General features: G+C 42.2%; 1 protein-coding gene across 7 annotated transcripts in view; it reads left to right on the top strand.

The window, feature by feature from the left end:
- Positions 1-14805, top strand: part of RERE (arginine-glutamic acid dipeptide repeats) — a 389341-nt gene that overhangs the window by 254355 nt on the left and 120181 nt on the right. Inside the window, exon 1 of one of the 7 annotated variants that reach the window (XM_019746723.3) lies at positions 6387-6599. The exons of the other annotated variants lie outside the window; for them this stretch is intronic. Coding sequence (XP_019602282.2) covers positions 6574-6599 — 26 coding nt within the window. The 5' untranslated portion in view covers positions 6387-6573. Of the gene's footprint in view, positions 1-6386; positions 6600-14805 lie in introns of those variants that run through there. 7 annotated transcript variants of the gene reach the window in all.

Genomic DNA, 14805 nt, shown 5'->3' with positions numbered 1-14805 from the left:
TTTAGTTTTTCTAATGAAGAAAAAATGTGCTCACTAGAGAATAACTTGACAAATACAAAAGTCAAAGAAGTAAACTGAAATAAAGCATAATTGTATCACCCATATTTGTGTTTTTACTTCAATATACACCCCTCTGTAGGTATAGGTCTATGTATTAAGATTATAGTTAAAATATTGCTTATGTGTAATATACATACAATCATGCGTTTATTATTTACTCCTCTCTTTTGAACATAGTACTATGTCGTTAAATATTTTACTGTATATATATTTATGTATATATATATGTGTGTATATATATATATATATATATATATATATATATGGACACACACACACGTACTATATATGTAATGAGCACCTTGTATACCATCATGTGGAGGCCCCATATTTTATCATGTGCAGGCCCCATATTTTATCTGTTCTCATATTGTTGAACATTTATGGTTTTTCCAATATTTGGTTATTCTAAATAACATTGTGACCATCTTTGTAAAACATAACTGTTTATACTTCAGCTGAAAAGAGACAATCTGTATTTCCTTTATTTTAATTAACTTAGATTTGAGACATTTCAAAATTGACTTCTGTTTTAGTGAAGTCACCTTTTCTTACAGTTCATGGTCTTTGTATAGCTTTTGAGGACAAGTTAGAGCTGGATATAAATATTTTCTTTTTTGTGTTTCCTTTGCTGTCACATTTGAGCTCTCAAAACATTGACCTGAGATTGCAAATGTTGGAGACAGTTGAGAGTACATGTGTATTTGGAAATAAAGCCTACTGAAGATACAAGAACTTTAATAAAACAGGACAAAAATCGGGTATCATAATTTCCAAATACTTTTTGCCAGTGAACATCTACAAATGTTGAATTACAGTGTAACAAAACTTTTAGATGCAGAACTGAGCTCGCAGTAATGAAGAGAAACTGAGAGTAACGCAGTAAGCTGATCCTTCAGCAGCCCAAGGTGGGAGGGGTTGGGTCAGTTGCCTGTCTCCGTAACAGCACAGGGTCTTTTTAGCACCCACTCGGTACAGGAGACAAAGCCTTGATGTCAGGAGGTTAAGACGTTGGAACTGGGAGCCCTGTACAAAGTTAGGACCATCCAAGGTCGATTCTGTTGGTGAATGGGTGAGCTAGGTAACATATCCGGGACCAGAGGGAAGTGACAGGGAAACCCTTTGGGGATTGGGACTCCAGATCCATAAAAGAGGAGGAATAGAGGGAGAATTCCCCTTATAATTCCTAATTTTGGGCTTTGTTGCCATGACACTTGGGGCTTGAATTTACACTCTTAAAAAATACGAGAGTCCCAGGATGAGAAGATAATAACAAAAAGTGCTCTTATGTCAGTGAGCCACCCAGGAGATGTATAACTCTTTTTGGAGGACATGCCCTCATTTGAGAACCTGTAGGATATCTACAGATACAATACCTTTGAATGCTGAGCTCACTGTGAGACATTACAGAGTGTTGGAAGAAACCTTGTGCCATCAAAAGTCAGATAAAACAAATGGTAGGATACACACCTAAAGACTCTCATACTTAGAACTATCAGAAAAGAGATAGGTAACAGACTTAAAACAAATAGAAAGGAGACTTAAACAAAATAGAACTGGATTCTCTCTTATGTAAGCAAAGTTTGAAAGGAGGCAATTCCAGGCTGGTGTGGGGCTTCAAACCATCAGGGACCCGCCCTCTGTCATCTGAAATGTCACCTGTCACCTTGTGCTCAACGTGGTGATGGAGGTAGCTGTGACATCCGGATTTGAGACTGGAAGAAGGTGAAAAATGCATGTTTTCTCCCTTTAAAGGCAGTTTGCATAACTGTAGGACACGTCATCTTCTTCTCATTAGACCAAAAAGAAAATTAGACTCCCACTTTACAGGGGAATTCTACCAGTGTCCCAGAGAACAGAGAAAGATGGTATAGGTTCCCCAAGTACTTTTATGAGGCTGGTAAAACCTTTGTACCAAAGCCAGATATCAAAGTAAAATTTATGGGTCTTTCGAACATGCGTGTAAAATGTTTAAATACACTGTTAGAAAATGAATCAGGTAAAGCATTAAAAATATACTTTTCCAAGTTGGGTTTATAGAATACAAGTGGGGGGCGGAAACTTAGCAAATTAACCATAGAATGAAACTTCCTTATTCTGACAGAATGCTTACCAAAAACATACAGCAAGCACCATACGTAAAGATAGAGTGTTGGAAGTATTTTCTCTAAAATCATAGACAATATAAGGATTTCCATGTCCATTAAAACATGAGAAAGGAAATATGTTAGAACTGGGGATGAAAAAATGAAGCTTTATGGTGTAATTTTATCATAGAAAATCTGAGGAGAAAAACGTAAACAAATTGTAAAAACAGCTAAGCTAAATCAGCATGCTTGCTGGATATAAGATTAATATACATAAAACTCAGTTCCATTTCTACACACTAGGAACAATTAGAAGATAAAATTTAAACAAACTCTTTCTGAAAGCTTCCTTTCTCTTGATGCAAAGTTAGTACTAATTAAAAGTCAATAATATCTTTTATCCAAGTGTTTTTGTCTAGAGTTTCCTGAATTTTCATTAGTGTTTTTGCTTTCAATTTCTTGTTTGCAATTTCTTGTTAGTAAGTAAAACATTTTATACAGTTTTTCTGTTTCTGGTAGGTAGAAAACTCTTCAAAATTAAACCTAGGAGACGTCCATTTTATAGCTCTTACTTCACTTTTGATGAACATAAATTTTCTGCTCAGTCAAAAGTATTGTAAGTGGACAAAGTGGTTTTCAGTCAGTTTCGTGTGATAAACCTTTTTAATTTCAGAAAGAACCCATTAATATAGTTTATCCAGTTCACCTGCTGAGCTTTTCTTTAGTCTACTCAAGTGTTTGTTCTGCACCTGCTATTCGCTGGGGATTCCCTGGAGGAGGGAGGGAGGTCTCTGATCCGGAGCCAATGTACGTGTACCTGGGATGACCCGACTTCCGGGAAGACCTGGTGATGGGCGGAGGAAGCAGCCATGGGGCCGCCATGTGCATGTGCGATGTGCACAGCCCTGCAGGCGGGGCCAACAGCGGTGAGCAGGCATCTGGCATCCAGGACGGCCGGGAGAGAAAGGCCCAGGTGCTGGGCGCCCTCGGTGTAAGACCAGGCCTGGGCAGTGGAAGTAGAGCCCATTTCTAGAACTGGACTTGATAATTCAAAGGGGCGCATTGCGTTACTGAACTAGCAAGCCCCTAGGTTTCAGGGCTCCTTGTTTTTTTCTGATGAGGAGGGGGACTGATCCCATATCCTGAAGTTGGATTGAACTTGGAGCTGGGTGGTACGTGGATTCCGTTTGGGAATTAGAGCACTGTGGGAGCAGATGGCCAGGCAGGTCAGGTGACTCATTGCCAGTAGTGGTGTCCGCTCTCCAGCTTACCAAGGACTGAGGACTGAAGGCTAATACAAGTATTTCTTGTTTGTTTGAAATATTTTTACATTTTCAGGAATTTTATGCGTATCACTTAAAGAAGAGCTATGAGGTTAATGTATAGAACTCCCATATGTCTTTCACCCAATTCACCAAATGTTAACATTTTGTAATACTTGCTTTATTATTTTCTGTGTTATCTTTTAACTTTCAGTACAGGTTTGCTTTATTACGTCTATTTTTGCCGTATTATTCTCTATATTTGCCACCTTTGCTTCATCTCCCTCTCTAGTATTTTCCTTTCCTGAACTATTTGGAAATGAGTATCAAACCACATGCTTCTTTCCCCCTAAGTATTTCCATGTGTATGTCCCAAGAACAAGGAACTGTCCTTACACATCCGGGGGACGGTTACCAATGGTACATTGATACGTGCCGTATAGTCTTACATATATAGTCCGTATTCAAATCTTGTCAGTTTTTCTAATACTGATCTTCACGGTAATGTCCCCCTATGATCATGTGATGGCATTCGGTTGTTGTGTCTGTATCCTTAGCCTTTCTTTGTTTTCATGACATGTTTCTTCGCCTTTTTTTGTTTTTCATGTCATTCACATTTTGGAGGAGTCAAAGCCACTTCTGTCAATTATTCTTCAATTTGGGTTTGTTCCATGTTTCCTCATGATTAGATTTAGGTTATGTAATTTTTGCCGAGACATCCTATACAAGTGATGTTGTGTCCTTCTCAGTGTGTCAGATGAATTTTTTTGAGGTACAAAATAAGAGATCAGTAAAGATGATTTTAATACTGTCCTTGCCCCCAAAGAACTTAAAATCCATTAAGAAAGGGAGGCACCCCAGAAAAGGCTGTGATGGGTTAAGGTGCAGCAAGATGAGAATGCAGTTCCTGGAAGTTTCCAATTCAAGCTGCTCCCGGGAGGAGGTCTCTCCAGGGAGGAGGTCTCTCCAGATGGAAGCTGATTGGAATTGTGGTCGGTGACTTCTCCATGTGAGAGAGCTGGAGAGTGAGCCCTGGGTGCACACTGGGGGAGGGGAGTCTGTCCAGGTGGTATGTAAAGGGCAGCTGGGAGGTGACAGTGTCAGGAAGGACCCATGAGGACACCGTTGAAATGGGCTGATCCAGCATGACACAGGAAAGTCCAGAGGACATTGTAACTGGCCCTTAGAGTCACGCAGGGCTGTCCATGACTTGCTATTATAGTAACGATTTCTTACTGTCACTTTTTGCGTGAAGCAGTTCCCATAGTTTTTCAGAGTAATTATGAATTCATTAAATTCTTTATCTTCCGTTGATTTCTCCAAGGGAGCATTTCCATGTGAAGGGGTGTGGTGATTTTGTTTTAAATACACATTTGAAGCAAATACTTTGATGGTCACATTCACGCTATTTGGCTGCTAGGTTCTAATTTAATTGCTCTTGTTTTTAGAAAGTCTTTTTTCTCTAGACTTTTTCTAGTCACATACTGCTGGGGCCATGTTATCTTATACCAACCAATAGGGAAACCGGTCTTTCAATCTCTAGATACTTGCGTCATGTACTGGGTCAAAAGTATAACTTACTTAAGTGCACCTGGCATTTCTCGTGCTGTGTAAATTATATTGTTAGCATGAGAATTTTTATTTCATCATTATTTTATGTAATCAGTTTTTATTTAAGTGTCAGAACTTAGTTGATCTGATAGCATGAACAGGAGTACCAGGAAATGGAATGGGTTCTGCATTGACTTGAGGAATCTCAAGGACAGAATACTCGTGAGCAGTTTTTAATTTCTTCACACTCCATTACATTTGTGGGAAACAGAACTGTCAGTGCTTCTTCCTGCCCTGTCTTGTCCTGTAGGAATTTTAGGGAGTTTCGTGGTCTTCCTTTTTCAAATTGTAACTAAGTGATAACATACGGAATCGTCTCTTAGTAGGCCAGTGGAAATTAAGCAGACACGCACACCCAGAATGAGGGTTCTTCTACGGCTGACAGCCCTGTGTGCCTGTTGTTGGAGGCGGAGTTTCAGGGAGAATGTGTTTCTAAGGGTTTTAACAGAAGATGGCTCGGCTGGTGCTGTGGACACTGAATACTTTCCAGTGTGGCGAGGATGGTGTGGCCTTGCTTTCGTGGCTTTAGCATCTTTTCTGATTAATTTTAAATGAATTTAGCAGCATGGGCAATGTTCTCAAGAATTGCCTTCTTGAGTTTTGAACCAGAAGACCCCTGAGATCTTTAGATGTGGGGTCAGGTGTTGGTGGCAGGGCGTTCTCTGGACTCCTGATTTGAGCTTTCCTGCACTTCTTAGAGTTAGAAGCATATTCTTCAAACTAGACATGCCTGATTGGGTTAGTATCACTTTAGGAAGTGTTTTTTATTTGTTATTTGGGAGATTTTAGAACTTCTTGTCTAGGGAGATGAAGCTCTTGGCATAGAATACAGGATTCTTCACATACTCTGCTCGCTCTGCCGTCCACGCTGCGTGCAGAGCCGTGACAGCACCCGCCACTTGGTTGTGTGGCCTTTTCCGAACGTTCAGAGGTTTCAAAAGGAAATTTGTGGGGTTCTCCCCAAGTAGCTGCTACTATGTTTTGAAATGTGCTGTAGTATTTGTTCACGAATCCCATGTATAGTCATTCACATCTGTGCCTTTTAATTCTATTCCATCTTGAAGATCTTGTTATTTAAAAACCACAATTTTTTTTGAAAGACGAAACAAAACTTGCTGTTGTCTTGACAGAGCAAGGCATTCATCGGAAGCCTCTCCGTGGCTCTGCTCGCCGAGTCCCCGGGTGTTGGCTGTCTCAGCTCCCCTTTCTAAGGCCCCACTTCCCTGCACACTAGCTTGGTATGCGGGGAGAAGCGCAGAGTCTGTTGGCTGGGCTTTATTTACGGAAACAGCAGGCTGGAGATTGACTGCGTTGAGAGACAGTGTATGGATGAGGGAGGGTCACAGCACATGCTCAGTGCTGTCACTGTGAGGGGGAAGTTTCTGCGCTCTGTGAGAAGGCTTAGGTCATAGCACAAGCTCAGTGAAAGCTCTGTGAGCTCTCGCAGACTGCATGTGCCTCCATTTTGAGTTGTTAGAGTGGGAAAGGGCAGAGTTTTAGCAGTAAGGAGAGGTTCAGGGATCCAGCTAGGCTCACCAGAGCCTCTGTTAGTCATGGACGATCCATTCAGCCCCTGCAGGTAGGCAATCTTCCTCTGGCCTCCCCGAGACAGTGTGGGTTTTGCTGCTCGTTCTCACTTCTGAAGATGTTTATGAATCATTTTATCATTCCTAGTGCATGTTCCCGAGAACCTTGAATTCAGCCCTGGCTGGCCATGTAGGTGGTGTCGCAAGGCCTGAAATTAGAGCTAAGGATGGGGTCTACCCGGAGATGCGTTAGGCAAATGGAGAAGGTTGTGGGGTGCCTCTGCTCGCCCTCTCCCCTTTCCCTCACCTCTTTCTCTCGGGGTGTAGCTTTTACCTGAGGCTCCCTGGGTGCCTGGTGCTGAGCTTGTTTGCTTCGAGCACCTGCAGAGCAAACCTGCAGGCTGCTGGGCTGCGTGTGGCTGGCAGGGAATGCCTGGGCCCCGAGCAGCTCTGGGTGTTTTAGGAAGGGTGGTAGGTGGGCAGCTATTGGTTGCTTTGAAGGTGGGTGGAACTTGTTTGGATCGAGAGCCTGTTTGCCAGAGCAAATTATAATTCTTGTGATCTTTTCCTGAAGTCTGAAAATGAAATAGTGCGTACGTTTGGACATATGTAGAGCTTAGGGTTGCTACAATACCACCTTCAAATGGATTTTTTTTTAGAAATGAAAGGTTATGTCACACCAATTTCTACTGTTGAATGCTTCAAAAGGAAGCAATCCTTTCTTTTGGAGCTTGTGGAAAATTTATTGGCAATTAAAAGAAAATTGTACACAGTGATGTCTGTTACACATTGAGATTCCAGGTATTTTGTTTGTTTGTTTTAGCAGAAGGTAGCATTTGTGTGTGTGCGTGTGTGTGTGTGTGTGTATATATATCTTGTTGTATGACTTGCGGATTCTGTAGGAGAGAAATGAAAAGGGGTTGATGCCTGCGAAAGTGGAAGCATCGGCCTGGCCAGGTTTTGTGCCCACTGCATGATGGGACCGGACCTTAGTTTTTTTCTGTGAGGGGAAGTTACGCTTTTTGTGTGTCCTGTTCGCAGGCAAGGCTCAGACAGATGGCTCTGACCGCGGTCAGCTTAGGAAGCCAGTCAGTCATTATAAGCAGATTCAGGACAAGCTGAATTCTTACCCCACTAGATAGTAAGTGAAGTGTTTGAATTGTACTAGTGGTTCCTCTTTCTCTTCTCTCCCCTTCTTTCTTTTGATGAAGGTTGGAAAAAATTTTGAAGTGACTCTGTTTTGTGCATTTGTGAGGATGAAGGAAAGCAGACTATAAATGAATGTGCAACTGAAAAAGCTCATGGGATAAGGAAGAAATTTACACTGATGCTACCGAGGAATTCTTCATGGAAGCTTTGTGCTGTAACAGAATGTGAGGATGGAGCTGTGCGTGGCCAGCTCTGGCCAGAGGAGGCCCCCGATTGTGGTGGAACGTTTTTAGGAAAGCTAATAGTGAAGTCCAGACGCTGAAAATATTACTGAAATGTAGTCTGGCTCCCAGTGGCTTCAGTTTTGGGATTGTGATTAAGGAGATGAATTATCTGGGAATAATTTAGAGTTAGTGCATTTATTACTGTTTTTTCAGTTTCTTTTTCCATTCATGGGAGAGCTGTCTTCCCATTTGATCATATTTATTTGAACATTATGCTCAGGAGTTGTGGGCAGATACCTACTTTCCCTCAAACCTCGCCGCGCTGCTTCTGGAACTTGTCTCCTTTCACTCTGTGTAGAAGCACATTTACTCATGTACATCGAAAATCGTCCTTTCTTAGACTGCAGGAACTGGGTACTGGAGCACTTGCTGGTCCCTCACGTGGGGGATCCTTGCAGGACTAACGTTTCAGATGCAGAAAATCCGTTATTTGCGTTAGGAGAATACTTGTTAGGAAGGGAGTTGTAGAACTGCCTTTGTGTTCCGGGATTTTTAATTCTTAAACTTTTTTTTTACATTTAGCAAATAAGATGTGGACAGGAAGCTGTACTCAGAGCTGAATCTCATCTCTGGTCAGGTTCCTGCCCCTTGTCCCGCTGGCTGGAGCTGGCCTCACACACACGTGTATTTACGTGGAGCTCACGTGCAGCTACCTGTTTAGAGGGTAAGGACTTGTAGTTCCTACGGTGATCCATCAGAAGTTGTCGCGTCGAATATCTGTGTTTCAAATCCAATAAAGTAAGGCACTAAGCTGTTTCTTGTGTGGTATGCATTTGTTCTATATTTTCCAATGTTGGGAAAATATTTTTAGAATGTTATTTGCTGACCAGCCATCTCCTGGTTTATGGCTTCTGTGCTTGTCTGGTGGTGGTAGAGGTTCCTTCATCTCTGGGAAGTTTACTCTCTCGGTTGGTGAAGTTGTCTAGTCTGTGTAGCTTGGACATTGAAAACATGCTACTTAGTTTCATTTTAGCTAATTGTGTCCCTCCTGTTGTTACACTTCAGAGTATTGGGAAGGTTTGGTGATTACAGATGGTTTATGTTTCCAAAAGAACATAAAAGTTCACCAAAATATTATCCTGGTCTTGCATTTCTTGTCATTATATTAGAATCTTGAATCAGAATCCGAGGTTGAGCCATGTTTAAAGTGTTCCTCTGTCGTCATAAATTTTGCAGAGTCTGTGAATCTGCTCATAACATAGCTCTGCTTTTGACCACTTCTAGACTCTTGTCTGGAGTGTTACTTATGAATCGGGAGACTCTGTCATGCTAAGACCCAGTGTTCACCATGGCTGTGATTCCCCAGCTGCTTGTTCTTCCTGATCCTTTCTTTCTGCATTCATTTTCCCTTTTCCATTTTACTTTTTGGTCATTACTAAACTGAGTTGCCTTTTTCACCAAAGAGGCATTCATTCTAAACCTATAAAACAAACGTCTGACAAAATAGAAAATAACAGGCGAAAGGGAGATTTGAAATTATGTGCATGGGTATGAATCTCCTCCCAAACTGGTAATCCTCCGTATTGAGCAGTTTCTGAGGGAGAGGAGGCCGGTTCTGGAACAGGCCTTGAAAGAAAACCTGGAAGAAAAACTAATCTAGTCTCAGGTCGTATACTCTGTGATGCTTCAGGTCTAAGCTAAAACAGTTTATTTAGTTCATTTGGGACAGTTAGACATTCTTTCTCAAAATTCTTTGAACTATCCATTTATTTGTGACTATTTGGTTGATTGTCTTCCTATTAGATTTTAAGCTCCTGGGGCACGGATCATGCCAGTTCTTGGAGCCTTGGTTCCCAATCCCGCGCCTGACACGTGGGCCTCCTGCCCATATATGTTGAATAAATGAGTGGCATCTATGGCAAGAGAAGAGACTAGAATTGGGGTTAAATGGTGTGGTTCAAATTCCCCCTAATAAATGACGTTGGACCAGCTGTGACATTGCATAAGTCCCTTCCCCTCTCTGACTTCAGTCTTCTCGTGGGTCATATAGAAATAAGTCATATTTTTCAGTTGTTACTAAGATTGGATGAAGACAGTATGAAAGTGTTTGGCACATAGTTGCTCTGTGTATTATTGTTATTAATTCAAAGGCAAAGTCTCCAGTCTCTTGTAGGTGTGCTTATTTCAACAGAATCTGTATTTTGGTCAACCTGTTTTCAACTAAAACAATGTTAGGAATGGTGGTAAATAAAATTAGTGACCAAATGTTTAGCCACCATTTACTGATCTCCTTTTTTCTTGTGCTCTTTGGGTGTTTTCATTTTTCTTTACACTTTTTAAATTATTTTTTAAAGAAGTTTTACTTTCATATAACATTTGGTGTGTTCGGTGCTAAATGTTGTTCTTACCGCTTTTCCTAGTATAGTGGGAGGGTGTGTGTGTGTGCGCATGTGTGCGCGTGTGCACGTGTTTCCACCAGGGGTGCTGCCTGCCTCCCCTCTCCCCCAACATTTTCTGCACTGCAGTGAAGAGGAATAATGCGATGGTCATATTTTCAGTAGCATTTTTCAGAGACTTGCCAGTGGGAACAAAGTGGCATTTAGACGTGCACTGTGAAATTACTTACTTGGTCCAAAGTCCCTCTTTTTCTGGGGACACTCCACTCCTGATTATCATAAAGTTTGATTTCAATGTGCAGAAAAACAGCAGTGTTTCTGGCCAGGAGATGGGCTTAATCTTCAAATACGGCTGCTTTATAATTTATTTCAGTCATGGTGGAATTTTAAAAATAATTTTGTTTTCTAAAGTGTCACATACAGGTGTGTGCGTTCAGGTTTGTGTTGGGCTGTGCTCCTTACAGCCATTTCCTTCTTTGCAGCTGGTGATGACAGTAAAAGCCACGAGGAGCCTGAGAGGGATGGGGTCACGTGGTGTGTGGGCAGCTACACTGCGTGTTACTACATAATGGGGGAGAAGTCAGACAAATAAGAATTTAGACAGTGGGGGGAGTCATTGTAGTGCTGTGAAACTAGGTCCTTTTGCACATGTTGTTTAAAAAATTCTTTAACATTATTTTTCTCATATTAACTATTATTGCATAGAGGCCATGTTTACTGCATCTTGTCAGCGTGAAAATCCTTCCTTTTCTTCAGCCAGTGCCTAACTTCTTAGTGGACTCGGAATTGTATTAGGGGACCCCGTGGAAGGAGAGCATCTGTGGCCTGGAATCCTCTGTAATTAACTTACTGTGACCCCTGAAAGAGGACCTTTATTTCCTCAAGCCTTTGCTGCTTTTATTAAGCTGGAACATTGGATCAGATGGCCTCTGAGGGACTTCTCTGTGAGAAAGTTTAGAATATTGGGATTCTGGATTTTGGAGGCGTTCCTTTCTTGACCTTGGCACTTGTATATGAATTTGGAACATTAACCCTTTCAACTGTTGACTGATTCTCTTTTTCTTGTGATTATTTTGAATGAATACTGAATTTTGTTCCTGCCCGGCAGTTTACCAAACCTGTTTCAGGTGAATTTTGCTTGGAGGGCTAGCCTTCAGCCACAAGTGACTTCACTTAATTTTGCAGCAAAGTGCTTGGTTGCTATAAATGGCCAAACAATCATTGAGTTAAAATATTGGAGCCATTTATTCACTTAAAATAAATTTAGTGAGTACCAGTGGGCCCCGGGAGCTAAAAACAGACTTGGTCCTTACCCGCATGGTGCTTTTGGTCTAAAGGGCGAGAGAATCATCAGCAGAAATAATTACACAAAATAAATAAAATCAGGACTGCGACGCCGCGAAGGAGAGGTCCGTGGTGCTTTGGGAGCTCCTAGCGGAGGCAGTGGTTCCTGTCCTCACTGCTGCCCCTGGGAGAGCTAACAGCAGGAGCTGTGCCCCGCCTCCCTTCCCCTACAGCACCTTTTGTTTGCACAGCAGCCTGGAAGACTGCCCGTCAAGAACCGCATTTCGGAGGTGAGGAAACGGGGGCTCAGAGAGGCTGAATGATGTCCTCGAGGTTCCCCTTGGAGCTAGCAGCACTTGGGGCCTGAAATTATAATCCGGTTCCTGTGAGGGAAGCCTGCTCTTCCCCTGCACCTGAGGAGTAGACTCAGGTGTGTTAACACCGCCCACCTCCCGGTAGCGGGGGCGCCCAAGTCATGGAGCCTCCTGGTAGGATGTGCAAAGTGCAGTGATTTTACTCAGATTTAGGGAAAATATCTTCTGTCTTAAAATACTGGAGTATGTGTCCTGGAATAGAATACAAACTTGCCATCGATTTGGAAGATACCGTGTTAGACTTGAAGGAAATCAGGCTTGTTAAAGGCTGCTTCTGGAACACGGGCTCGTGCTGGACAGCTAGGAGGAACCCGCACATTGTGTGCCTTCTCGTCCGCCTGTTTCAGGCCTGCCCACAACCCTTCTGAAAAGAAGTGATTCTGATCAGTAGCCAAATTTTCCCAAAATTTGGTGCATTTCATTCTGACCCACAGTCCAGTTCTGTGGTCACTTTCTGATGAGCTCATAGGTAGAATTTCTGGGCTTTCTGTTGATTTCATGTCAGTCTTCCTGCTCAACTTAACACCTTGTAGAGGAGATAAGGACTATCTACTGTCGGAGCATTGCAATCTGAAGGACGGGTAAAGGAAGATTGCACGGCGATTCCATTCCCACATGGCGCCAGCCACAGAGCAGGGGTCTGACTTGACAGTTATCACTCCCAGCTCCACTGGGGTTCTGTTCCATGCTTGGGGTGGGGACCAGGTCTGGGTCATGATGGGAAGTCATCCATCCTGTAAAAGGCCTCTGTTCTACCAGCTCATGTCACTTCCCCTGGACCCCGTGTCCTGCCCCGGCCTGCTCCCCTGTAGACTCAAGGCCTTGTCTTATGCAGTTACCAGGATCATATAGAGATATTTAGGTGTCTTGAGTGAATGTTCACAGACCCCTGCCTCCCTCACACCGTCCCCCTCTCATTAGGATGAAGTGATTTTGTCTGGGTAGGCTCCTGTTTGCCCCTGGCCTGCTTCCCTCCCCACCCCCAGGAGCGCGCCCCGCCCCGCCCCACCCCACCCCACCCCACCCCACCTGGTGTCTGGCCAGCCAGCCTTCTCACCTCCTTTGCATAGATGCTTCTCCCTTTTTGATATTCAGTTGCAGGCTTCCTGCTCCTTTCTGTCCATTCCCTGTTTACTTCTTAGACTAAAATGTTTCCATGGTAACAGGTTACTTTTCAAAGGGAACATCTTGTCATTTTATTTAATCCACTGCAGCTGAAGAGGACTGAAATATTAAGTTGTAGTTGCCATGGATACTGCTTTGTTACTTTGGTTTCTTTTGTATCAGATTTCATATACAATTTTTTTTCCTTTTTTTTTTTAGTACTCAAGGAATAAACACAATGGCTGACTATTCTTATAATTTGGCTTCTGGGTCTATTTTTTCATATTCCAAAGCAAAGATTTGTAGAATAATGGGGACTGAACCTCAGCTGTTTTGAAAAACTTATGTTGTTTACATTAGCTGCACAGAGAAATTCTTCCTTGCTGGTAAGGATGGTGACAGTTTTTTTTTAAAGTATGATTCACAATTAAGGATGTCTCAGAAAGGACGACCCATACCAGAGATCCTTAGTAAACACAGAGAAAAAAAGACATATGTGACTTGAGTAAATTCCTTGAATCTCACTGCTCATTGACTGTGGCATTCTTTCTTTAGTTACTTGTTCATCTGTCTACAGTATACTTTGGGGGGCTCTATTTGCCATTTAATCAGCTTTTCTCATGTCTGGCTTTCTTTCTTATCCCCAGTCTGTCTGTAATATTTCACTCAGCCAACCTTTTCTTTTGACTTTTTAAAAACTTAATTTTTTAGATTCACAGAAGTTGCAAGATGCCACAGAGGGCTCCCCCGCACCCTTCATTCACCTCCCCCAATAGGTGTATCGTGTGTGACTGTAGTACAGCATCAAAACCTGGACGTCACCACGTTAGTATGAATACAATGTACAATGTGTGTAGTTCTGTGCCATTTTATCACAGGTGTAGCTCTGTGTGACAGCCACCATAATAGAGATTTAGTCTGGCATTGCAAAGCTCTCCCCACCCCGTTCCTAACTCCTGGCAACCACTCGATTCTTCTCCAGCTCTATAATTTTGCCATTTTGATAATGTTACATAAGTTGGCCTTTAACTTTGATAGGTTTTCTTTTTAAAAAAATTAATTTATGGGGGTGACAATGGTTAGTAAAGATAGGTTTTCTTTTCTAACATGATTTTCAAACTTAAAAAAATCTTTTTGATTATTTTGTCTTGGTTTAGTGCTTGAAATGAACATAGAACTGAATTAGGGAAAAGGGTATGGCTTCTCATACTGGTTCTATTTGTAATTAGTTGTGTAAGTTTGGTTTAGTATCTTAATCACTGTGCCATATGGATGTATGATTGGGCGCTCTGACTTTGAAGTCAGCTAAACTTGAGCTTGAATCCTGGGTTTTCCACGTCAGCTGTGTAGTCGTGGGCGATCTCAGAACCTCTCTGAGCGTCAGTTTCCTCATCTGGACAGGCAGTCATGGTACCTGCCTTACAGGGTGGTCCTGAAGGTTAGAGAGCAAAGGGTATGGAATGTGCTTAGCTTGAAATGCCTGGTGCACAGTAAATGTTCAATGTATATGTTATTTTCTTTATTGGCGTTATAGTTAGTGCTGTTATTATCCATAAAGTGGAGCTACGCCTCATACGGTTGTCATGGGAATAATGAAATAATGGCATAGAAAGCACTGTTACTTTGCTCGTGTTTATCATATACTGTAAGATATCTGAATATATGAGACTGTAGGTAAGAACCCCAGGCCAGGAGAACGGTGTGCATTGGTGTGTCCTGCATCATCCC

The sequence above is a fragment of the Rhinolophus sinicus genome, chromosome 14, assembly GCF_057876585.1.
Source record: "Rhinolophus sinicus isolate RSI-liver-muscle chromosome 14, RSI-T2T, whole genome shotgun sequence".
Taxonomy (NCBI): domain Eukaryota; kingdom Metazoa; phylum Chordata; class Mammalia; order Chiroptera; family Rhinolophidae; genus Rhinolophus; species Rhinolophus sinicus.
This window is presented reverse-complemented; position numbering and strand designations above follow the sequence as displayed.